The sequence below is a fragment of the Hyperoodon ampullatus genome (assembly GCF_949752795.1).
Source record: "Hyperoodon ampullatus genome assembly, chromosome: 3".
Lineage (NCBI taxonomy): Eukaryota > Metazoa > Chordata > Mammalia > Artiodactyla > Ziphiidae > Hyperoodon > Hyperoodon ampullatus.
In genome coordinates this window covers 147,426,742-147,438,393 of record NC_136916.1, presented here as the reverse complement: position 1 = coordinate 147,438,393, position 11,652 = coordinate 147,426,742, and the positions used below count along the sequence as shown (strand labels likewise).

General features: G+C 45.5%; 1 protein-coding gene and 1 pseudogene across 2 annotated transcripts in view; one reads left to right on the top strand and one right to left on the bottom strand.

The window, feature by feature from the left end:
* The first annotated feature begins 2,793 nt into the window (after nt 1-2,793).
* On the top strand, nt 2,794-3,296 carry LOC307050645 (large ribosomal subunit protein eL21-like; annotated as a pseudogene). Its single transcript has one exon. The product of its transcript is annotated as a large ribosomal subunit protein eL21-like (transcript).
* A 7,834-nt stretch (nt 3,297-11,130) lies between these two features.
* Nucleotides 11,131-11,652, bottom strand: part of EXD2 (exonuclease 3'-5' domain containing 2) — a gene marked incomplete at both ends in the record, with an annotated part of 32,934 nt that continues 32,412 nt past the window's right edge. The window contains one exon of the mRNA XM_079699377.1: nt 11,131-11,347. Within this exon, the coding sequence (XP_079555503.1) occupies nt 11,131-11,347 (217 nt within the window). The remainder of the gene's footprint in view (nt 11,348-11,652) is intronic.

Here is an 11,652-nt window from a genome sequence, read left to right as displayed (position 1 = left end):
GAGGGGGTCTGTGGGTGCACACTACTGCTGGCTGCCCTTGCTGGGGAGTGCCACCACTCCTACTGTTGGTGGCACTCCAGCTGGACTGTCAAGCTGGTACAGGACCTCTATTCAAGGTGCTCCATTAAGGGGCTGGCCTTCATGGCCCCAGCAGCCAGACAGGCAAAGGGCCTAAGAGTTCAGCATAGGCGGAAGTGCATCAAGCCTTAAATCCTCCAGATCTCGCCATTCCCTTTCAAAGACAGACTGCCTTTTTCCCCCCCTTTTTAATGTTTATTTATTTAGTTAGCTGCAATGGGTCTTAGGTTGCAGCAGGCAGCCTCCTTAGTTGCGGGACATGGGCTCCTTAGTTGCGGCAGGTGGGCTCCTTAGTTGCAGCTCGTGGGCTACTTAGTTGAGGCTCGCCAGCTCCTTAGTTGGGGCATGCGAACTCTTAGGTGCAGCATGCATGTGGGATCTAGTTCCCTGGCCAGGGATCGAACTCAGGCCCCCTGCATTGGAAGCGCAGAGTCTTATCCACTGCGCCACCAGGGAAGTCCCCAGACTGCCTTTTGTTTTGTGTTGTTTTCTGCTGCTAATATAACATGAAGACAGAAACATGAAAGAGAAAGAACAAAAGGGCCAGAGAAGAGTGGGGAGAAAGGGTCTCTAAGGTGCTCTCTTCTCCTGGCCCCAACCCCACTCTGCCTGCTTCTGCTCAGCAGAGCTGGGCTGCAGCATCTCTGGCAGGGTCCCACATCCCTGGTTTTCTCCCCCGGTGCCAGCTTCTCCTCAGCTTTCCCTCACGACATCCAGCTTCCACCTGGCCTTCCTCTTCCACCTCCTTTTCTGATTGTCACCTGCGATGGGTGCTGGGCCACTCCACCCCTCCTGTCATCTCTGATTCCTCCTCCTTTGGCTTGCCTACTGCACTGCCACCCTGCCCAGAAACAGCGGCCATCTTTAAGGTCCACTTCCCAGACTGGAGCCACTACCTGTCCTACAACTGGGATTGCTCAAGGTGGATTCCTCCACCCTCCATTCTTTCTTTCCAGGGTTAATAAAGCCCAGGTTGGGGCAAGAGGACAATTGAGAAGCCGTGAGAGCATCAGACAAGGAGCAGAAGATGCGGTGAGATGTGCTCTTGAGAGAGTGGACAGAAACAAGACTCCAAGAGATGAAAAGATACAGCGCGTGAGGAAAAACAGCTTCAGGGAAAGAAAAAGCAGAGAGCGAAAACCAATAAAAGTGTAATAAATACTAAAACCAGAAAGGCCTGAACAGAAACCATCCAGAGAGCAAGGGAGTTAGGTCAGAGGGAAGGAGCAGCAAGGAAGGGGGTGGTCGGCACTTGCGGGGCTGGAGGCCGGAGAAATGGTGCAACAGAAATCTCTCAGGAAGGGTCACTCACCTCCCAAGCTGTTGGGCTTATTGGCTGCAGCAAGCAGAATCTATTTAAAACACACCAGGCATTTTGCCTCATTCTGTTTCCCTGCCCAGAAAGAGCTGGAGCCAAAGGCTTAGGGAACCATTCCAGCGTTAGGACCCTGCATGGACCAGAGGGCTGAGACCATGAAGATCCACTGCCCCATCTAGGAATCACCCACCTCTCCCTGCACACGTGAGCTGCCAGGCCACTCAACTCACAGCATCCTGATCGCAGTCCCAAAGGTTACTTGTGTCATGCACTTCCACTGGGAAAGACTCAGTGACTTCCTTCATTGTCTTCAAGTTTGTCAGAAAACAGATGCTGCTCAAATGTGACAGCTGCTCTCAAGGGGTGCTCAAAGGGAGCTCCCTGACCAGTGGGAATATACTTAATAACTGGAGAGACCCTGGGTGATTAGATTACAGCAAGACAAAGTAGAGAGCATGAAAGGACATCAAGGATAAAATGGCCCTAGGGAAACCATATGGGATTTGAATTGGAAAACTTTTCCCCGGGCTGTGTATCTTTTGGGAATCTCTGATCTGGAGAAGACCTGACCCCTCATCCACCTGTCACAGAGGAGTACAAAATAAGGTGGCCACTAGGAGATGCGGCCAAACCATGCAAGCTGAGAGGGTGGGTCTGAGAGGTTCTTCCTTCCCTGGCTCTTCAGCCCATATGTTGTATAAAATACTTTTCAAGGCTGAATATAAGTCCTCTGCTTTGCATGAGATTTACATTCTTGAGAAACTTAGTGTACAAATCAAATGAAATTTTGCCTGCCAGAGAAGTTGGCTTTTCAACATAAATTTGAGGTCAACCTTATGTTTAAAAAGAAGGATGGGGGCTTCCCTGGTGGCGCAGTGGTTGAAAGGCCGCCTGCCGATGCAGGGGACACGGGTTCGTGCCCCGGTCCGGGAGGATCCCGCATGCCGCGGAGCGGCTGGGCCCGTGAGCCGTGGCCGCTGAGCCTGCGCATACGGAGCCTGTGCTCCGCAACGGGAGAGGCCACAACAGTGAGAGGTCCACGTACCGCAAAAAAAAAGAAGGATGGCTTTTGAAGGTGAATAATCATCCTGGTTCATGTTTGTAACTTTGGAATTTTGAATGACTGATTTGGATGGATGTAGGGGGTGGAGGATGGGACTATCTAGAGATCCATCTATGGTTTGCTGTTAGGTTGCAATTTAAACCTTACTTTAAAACAAACACAAAACTTAAGCAGATAGGTGTGTTTAAGGAGCTACTGCTAAAGAAATAAGAATTAAAAAACTTTTATTACAGAAAATTTCAAATATATATTAAAAGAAGTAGAAAGCCTAATGTAAAAAACCCCAGCCTACTTCTTTTCGGCCAGAACAGCCATCTTCCAGTAATTCGCCAAAATGATCAACACAAAGAGAAAGCGGAGGGGCACCCGCTACATGTTCTCTAGGCCTTTTGGAAAACATGAAGTTGCTCTTTTGGCCACATGCATGCGAATCTACAAAAAAGGTGATATTGTAGACATCAAGGGAATGGGCACTGTTCAAAAAGGAATGCCCCACAAATGTTACCATGGCAAAACTGAGAGAGTCTAAAATGTTACCCAGCATGCTGTTGGCATCATTGTAAACAAACAGGTTAAGGGCAAGATTCTTGCCAAGAGAATTAATGTGCATATCGAGCATATTAAGCACTCTAAGAGCCGAGATAGCTTCCTGAAACGGGTGAAGGAAAATGATCAGAAAAAGGAGAAAGCCAAAGAGAAAGGTACTTGGATTCAACTGAAGCACCAGCCTGCTCCACCCAGAGAAGCACACTTCGTGAGAACCAATGGAAAGGAGCCTGAACTGTTGGAGCCCATTCCCTATGAATTCATGGCATGATGGGTGTAAAGAAAATAAAAGACCTGGACTGTGAAAAAAAACCAAAAAGCCCAGCCTAGACAATTATCAACTCATGGCCAATCCTGTGAGAACCATGGACTTTGGAGCCAGATGACAGATTCAGAGTATGAACTTTACAGTACAAGACAAATAGGATTAATCCTACTGAGGCTGCAGGATCCAAGTTTCTGCACAAATGACCTAGACGAGAGCCTAGAGTATGGGGAGAAGGGCAGAGAAATTCTTATTTAGCAATCAAAGAAGAAACCTGAGACTTAAAAAAAACCCACACACATTCACATTCTGTCTCTGCCTCTCTCTGAAGGACGCACAATGCACAAGTAATAGTGACAGTGGTTATTGTCCGGAAGGGAAAGGACTGGGGAGGAGATTCCTTTCTCATTATACATTTAAAAAGAAATTTTGTACTATGTGCACATATTACCTATTCTTAAAAGTAACTTGTTAAAAACAAACATCACGAAGCTTTGCAGCACCCAAGTCCCCTAGGTGTGACAAAAGGGCAAACTGCCTGGACTCGGAAGCACCAAATGTTATCACATTTTGACCTGGATTTGCTGTGTTACAGTAATCTTCTCAGTTAGATGAATGGACAACCTCCCAACCCCAAGCTGTACATCATCAGGATGTATGTTTCATGTAATATAAAAAACTCCAGCCCTTAATAATTACACGGGTGTATACATTTGTAAAAATTCACTGAGCTGTACTTTTAAAATTTGTACACTTTATTATATGTTCATTATATTGTACTCCAATAAAGTGTTATTAACAGCAACAAAAATCCCAGCCTTTGTGTACAAATAAACCAAAGCATCACCATTTGGGGGTTTATTGGGTTGGCGGTTCGGAGAAAACTGTTGTTTTGAGAAAACACGCTGCGGACTTTCTGCAAAAACTTGCTCTTTGGAAACTACCACTACAGCATGTGCTTTTGGTTAAGCATTCCATGGCTGAAACACAACTCGATGCTAAAATGCCGAGAGGATGAGGCAAAATCTTGGCCAAGGTCAAGCTCTGCTGATGGTTTGAGAGGGGGATGGCAGCCAACTCTCTGCACTTGTATAACATTTAAAAAAGGAAAAACTAACCCCAAGTCATCTTCTGTTCCTTTTCTGAGCCAACTTTAGTCTTGCTCATTGTATCCGAGAACTCAGAGGGAGCCATATGTGCTACGGCTCAGGCTGACCAAACCTCCAGGGCCAAACATACAGATCTTGATTAGAAAGGAACTAAGCCAGCTGACTGGGGCTCCAGTTGGCTCTATGAGATTTAACAAAAGATGTCAACATTTTAGATAAAGTTAGGGTCCATCTAGGAGAGGGCAGAGAAATATACTTTAGCCTCTCTTTTGGCTATCTGGTCATTTTTTCTGGAACATCAACAAAATGTCCCCAATTTGGTAGAAAATGGGGGCTCATATCTACATCAAAGTGATTAGTGTGAAAAGAGCCTCAAGTTTAGCATACTTGGTACAAGTAAATCTGTGCTACACAAAGAAAAGCCAATACACTATACACCTTTGGGACTGAAACTAAGCACAAGGATGGAATGGAAAATGTATTTCCTTCCAGGTCACAGGGAATGGATATATCGGAAATGGGAAAAATGTCTCTCAGCAATTTATAAAGTACAAACTTTAGGGCTTCCCTGGTGGCGCAGTGGTTGAGAGTCCGCCTGCCGATGCAGGGGACATGGGTTCGTGCCCCGGTCCGGGAAGATACCACATGCCACGGAGCGGCTGGGCCAGTGAGCCATGGCCGTTGAGCCTGTGCATCCGGAGCCTGTGCTCCGCAACGGGAGAGGCCACAACAGTGAGAGGCCCGCATACCGCAAAAAAAAAAAAAAGAAAAAGAAAAATACAAGCTTTACATTTTGCACATGTCCCGTCTCACTGGTGGCCACGCAAAGGTAAGCAGGACAAAGTCCCAGGCAGGTCAGGGTTATACAAAGGCAGGCCCCTGAGACTTCTCAAGTCTCCCTGGGAGTTAATCTTGTCTTAGGACTCATAGATGGAGAACAATGTGTTAACACAGTGGACCCCTCAAATTTTCTTAGGCAGTCCTGATAACATAAAAAGAGAGATTTTTTTTTTTAATTAATTAATTTATGGCTGTGCTGGCTCTTCGTTTCTGTGCGAGAGCTTTCTCTAGTTGCGGCAAGTGGGGGCCACTCCTCATCGCAGTGCGCAGGCCTCTGACTATCGCGGCCTTTCTTGTTGCGGAGCACAGGCTCCAGACGCGCAGGCTCAGTAATTGTGGCTCACGGGCCTAGTTGCTCCGCGGCATGTGGGATCCTCCCAGACCAGGGCTCGAACCCGTGTCCCCTTCATTGGCAGGCAGATTCTCAACCACTGCGCCACCAGGGAAGCCCCGAGAGAATATTTTTAACTTATTGGTTTAATGTTTTCCTTTTCAAGTATCCAATTCTATTCAATTCTCTCTCTATGGCACAGCCTTAATTTCTCCTATCTTTAAACTGAGAAACATTCTTCCCCTCCTCACCCCCCGCCAACATCCTCCCATTTACAACACTTGGCAAAAGTTGCCTCATTTCTACTCTGTGCTTTTCCCTTATGAAGCCTTACAGCACTGGCGATGTGGGTGAAGATAAAGATTTTTCTTCTTTCTTTACTGTTAAATAGTGAACTGAATAGAAATGTGAGTTCCCTAAGGCCACACACAGTACAACTCTGGTGAGAAGAGTATTTTGACCTCCAGTGGAGCTCCAGATGGAGGGAGCAGGCTTCTCCCTAGTCAACGAGGCCAGGAGGACACCGTGTGTCATCCTGCTTCCCTCGCCCCCTTCCTTTCACGCACAGCCTCCATTCCCAGGGCTGGGGGTGGGATGAGAGTGTGCGATGAAGCAGAAGGTACACAGCACCCAAGGGAAAGTACCACATAAAGAAACGGTGGGATGTATTACAGAATGCTACACTAGTAGGGCCCCTACAGCACATCTAATTCAAACTCCTAATTTTGCAGGTACAGAAAGGAGTCCAGAAAAGTGTCCAGAAAAGTCAAGTGATTGGTCTAAAGACACACAGCTGATGACCACAACCAGAACCCAGGTCATCAACCCACTCCTCTGATCCTCCAACACACTATACAACTGAGTTTAGGAAAAAGCAAAATATAAAGTCCATAGACTACACTCCCATCACCCCCACTAACCAAATAAATGTACCTTCTTTAAAACTACCTGTGTCTCAATCTCCTATTTCTTTTCAGCCCTGTTAGTTTACTAAGCTCAAATTTTGGATTCTTATCCAGGACTTAATAGATACGCTGGTGGTCTGAGTAGTCAGAACCCCAACTCTGCCCTAGCATGTTTCAGCCTGAGAAGGGAGATCTCTGGGAAACAGGGGTAGAATATAAGTAGCCTCTCCAACTCAGGAATATCTGAACCACACATCACGCTTATAATAATGCTGACTGTAAACTCAGCAGCTCTGGAAGCTTATGCTGGCAGAAAGGCAACAGGCTACCTATCGAGCGAGAGAAAAATTCAAGAATTAAAAACAAGGAAGTTGGGTTTCCCTGGTGGCGCAGTGGCTGAGAGTCCACTTGTGCCCCGGTCAGGGAAGATCCCACATGCCTCGGAGCGGCTGGGCCCGTGAGCCATTGCCGCTGAGCCTGCGCGTCTGGAGCCTGTGCTCTGCAACGGGAGAGGCCACAACAGTGAGACGCCCGCGCACCACAAAAAAAAAAAAAAAAAAAAAAACCAACAAGTAAGTTGCAAGGAGGGCAAATGCTTTGAGTTCAGTCTGGAGGGTATGAGATTAACTATCTATCTCCAGTCAGTCAGATCACAGAATGACCTTTTAAGGCAGCAAGTACCACTGCCTTGGAGGAGGGAACAGCCCAGCATGTGTGAACTAGGTCCTTTGGCATTCCCTATTCCTATGCACAGCAAGTCAGCTCTTGGTTATCTCCCACGTGATGAACCATTTGGTCCAGTACCCACAGCGTCTAGGGACTGCCAATAACCAGAGTTGGCCACAGACAAAGCTGGTTAGAAGGAAACCATGGTCTAATGTACTTCCCACCTTCCCAAATAACACGTTGCCAATTAAGTAAGGACCTTGGTGCCGCAGGCAAAGACATCTCCCCGGTAGGGTAGGTGGAACAGGTACTTTTGAACAAGTGGAACGAACATTTGGCTGCATGTCAGTCCTGCTCCATCACCTGATGCAAAACTGTGCCAGGACTGGGGAAAGACAGAAGGTATTTGGCTCCAGCATGAGAGGGCAACTTGGTGAATACCTAAAAAGAATAACTGAATTCCAAAATAAGAGTATTCTGAGGATTATGTATTATTTTTATTTTACTCAGATCAAGAGTTAACTATACAAGAATCATTCTTATACCCTCTTACAGCTTGTTTCATCCAAGAAAAACTGATTCTCACTGTATTCCTGAGGGATGAAGTACTCTAAAAAAATGACCAGGTAAACCACAGAAAAGACAAGAGACCAGAAAGAAGGATCCTTTTAAAATATGTAACAATTAGCAAACTAGAAAACTGAGAAACTCTGAGACCTCTCAGAGGATGAGACACAATGAAGAAAAAAACAAAAAAAAGGAAGAAAAGGTAAATGAATGAATGAAAAACTCAGAGAGGCAAGGTAACAAAGAATTTAAATTATAGTCAAATGTTAGGGTCCCAAACATTAGAAAGCTGAACAAAAGCTCTTTCTGCTTGCTGGGTCCCTAAGAGTCTAAAATGAGGGATTAAAATGGCTTTATTTCAACAGAACACATTTTGTCATCTGATCTCTGTCTGTGACATGGATAAGAATAAGGAACTTATGGCTGCACTCTTAAGAGGCAACCAATCCCTGAAAATTGTGCCTTGTTCACTTAAGGAGGGCAAATCACTAATTGCTTGTCAATCAGGAAAAAAAAAGTCTATAGCTTTTATTTTAAAATAAATTTTTTTATTTTTAATTAAATTTTTTTACATTTTTATTTTAAAACAAACGGTATTTCCAAAAAACACTGCTGCAAGGGGGAATGGGGCAATAAAGGATGGGAGACAGAAGGGAAGCAGAGAAAAGACTCTGAGCCTGCGATCGTAACGATCAGGCACCTTCAGAGAGGCCTTTGCTGTGACACTGTCCGCTCACCTCTACTCACAGGGGAGGAAGCTCAGCAAATGCATTGGGACGTGAGTTAAAGGGTCAAAGGGAAGCATCCCCTTCACAGAAATTCCTAAAAGGTGATATCAATTTGTACTCACTCCCCCTCCTCACAACCCAATTTCTAGGGTTCTAACCTAAAAAAGTTAGCAAAGATATAGTCAAAGATTTATACACAAAAAAGTTCATCACAACATCATTGATATTAACAAAGGATCTGAAACAACCAAAATTTAACAGTGTGGGAATGGATAATAAAGTAAGGTAGAGTTACTGCAAATCTACTTTCCAAGATTTAAAGACACAAGAAATTACTTGTGGTACCATGATAAATGAGGGAAGAAAATTGTATACCGAGCTGTACATATGACTCACAAGTTTGTTTCAACACCTTACATGTTATATGCATTTTTCAATACTGAAAGGAAATTCATAAACATACCAGCAGAGGTTAGCTCTGTGCTACATGGAGGGAAGATGGATTTTCATTCTTTCTTTAGATTCGTCTCTAACAAGCATACACATTACTTTTGTATCAGAAAAAAATTTTATGTTAAAACATGCCCGCCCTAAAATAACTCACTAGAGATAGCAATTGTCAGTCTTAGAGAAAGGCGTCCAAGGCTGACTCAGAAAACAAAAAGATTCAAACCTACACAGTAACTGCTCTGAAAAGGATGAGAAATCGAGGGTGCCACAGTCTAGATGTTTCCTCTACCATGGCTGCTGGCTCTACATTACCAAGCTTTGCAGGGAGCTCTACTGGAGAAACCATTCCTGCTTCCGCAGCAACCACAGCGCCTTAAACGACCTCTTAAAGTGGTTCTCACCTCTCAGTATGAGGATCACAGGGAAAGAGAAAGGAAGAGCCCTACTCTCTTGTTTCGGAGGAAGACGTTTTTCTTATAAAGCTGTCAAAATGACTCAAAGTGAGATAGACACGATCTGAAACATAAGTCATGAGTTATGTTTAGGAACCGTGTTATCAAAACCCCTTATTTCTCAAGAATGAATATAAAGCAAGATCTACGGCGCCCCCTTGTGGCAAGCCTGACTACGACAACCACTTGTCCATCTCCACGGTTTCTCTGCCCCGGGCTGTGGGCAGTAACAGCCCCTGAAGAACCTGCCCCATAATAACCTTAGTATGTTGAACAAACGGTCCCCAAGGCAGCTGGTACTATTTGTCTTCAAGACTTTCTAGTTTAGATCCCAGAGACACCTTTTCGAGGATGAGTGGGGATGAAAGGGCAGAGGAACAAACTGCAGGGTGTGCATGAGTTGTGGGCTGCTGTCGACAGGCCAAAGCTGTTGGCGGAGGCACATGACGACACCTGCACACATATCATGGGCTGCCACACGGCAGGGACCTATAGCATAAAGATCTCCTTCCCCAAGAGTATCTGCCGATTTTATAAAATTATGAAGAAAAAGGTTTTACATTTACAATCAATGAACTTTGTGCTTAGAAGTTGTTTTATTTACCAGTGTTAGAGCAACCATCACCAACTCGGGCAGAATTCCGAAACAGAGCTCTTGTTGAATTCTGGCCATAAAGCTCTTTTTTAAGCTTGTTAAGATCTTGTAAGGTAAGAAAGTTTTCCTAATACTTTATAAAAATACTAACCACTAATAAGTTGATTCCGTACTCCAAGTGGTGGCCTCACGTTTGGAAAGATGAAACACCACCGTTTTGAACATCGAAACGTATTAATTAGTCTTGGCATCCCAGGCATGACGGGAGATGGAGAAATCCTCTCAACCTAACGAAATGACTCTGGGAGAGAACTAAGAGCTTAAAAGAGGTCAGTATTGCAAACCTGATGGAACACTGAAGGGACCAGATACTGATTCTGAGAAAAGACAACCTTCCTCTCAGAAAGGGATTAAGCTAAAAACCTTGCCGTTCTGGGCAGGAGGCTTGCAAGAAACAGCGAAAGGGAAAGTGGGGCAAATTATCCAAGTTCTCTTGGGAGATGGTTCTTGTGCTTCTCTGTGCCCCACCCAGGCTGAAGGCCTCTTTCCAGAAAAGAATTCCCTCCAGCGTTAGGGTGAAAACATATGGCAGGAAGTTGCTGCTTTGGTCCTGAATGTGTAAACGGGAGTATTTTCAAGCGTGTGAAATAAACCGAAGCAACCCAGATGGGCTGGATCCCCACCAGGTGAGTTACCACAGAGCACTAAGCCAAAGAATTTCTAATTATGAGGTTGAACTGGGAATATGAATCCGACCCCTTTTCCAACCTCTAGAACGTTTTTTCCCCTCCTAACCTGATGGGCTTGAAATACTTGACAGCTCCTGTTTGAGATGAACCAACATGCTGGACAGGGAGGAAAGGCATTAAAAACCTGAGTGTCTTGACAAGACACTTCAGGGAGAATCCTTCATTTGTCGCCTGTACAGGGAAAGCAGAAGAGGGAGAGTAAAATGAAGGCCAAGCCTCCCATTTTTCCAGAAAAATATAATAAGAGGGTGGAGTAAAGAACTCTCACCCTGCCCAACTAAAATTCAAGACCATAAGCTCCCCCTGAAAACAACAGCCTTGCTCCACCAGAAGCATCCTGGGATCAGTACAGGTTAGTATTGTGAGTTGTGTCACCAGGCTTTGACAATGACATTAAAACAGGAAGAGGTGAATTTTCACCCCTGGCTCCAGCTTCCCAGCTGTCCCAACGTGGAAGGGAGGCAGCTATCACGACAGCTTGATGGGAAGGTCCTCCCCGTATTTCCGGAGCAGCTTCTGGTGGTTGTGGTCCACCGACCACTGCTGGGGCAGGTGCTTGGGCTGCATGGAGTCCAGGAAGTGCTGCCGCCAGCGGCTCTCCAGCTGCATGAGGGAGCGCAGCCCGCCCTGGGTGTGGCGCTGAACCACCTTCAGCCCGTGAGGAATGTAGTTTTCATTGGAGATCCTGTCAAGACACAAAGTACGTGGGTCTGAGGGGAACAAGCTCAGGACAGTATCACAGTGGCTCCAAATGCTATGGGCCAAGACGCTTCGACAGAGGTTTAATGGAGAGGTTGCTGGACTCCTAAAGGGTTGGTTATTTTGATGCTTTTAAAAACATCCTCTTTCCCATATCTGCCTTTTAAAAAATAGTTTGGACATATAACACACAATCCAGCAGAAGGCATTTGGGGATTCTGATCTATACTTATGGGAAGGCCACTGCATAATGCTCAGCCCCCACTAGAGAGGCCCCGCTGTCTGGCTGAT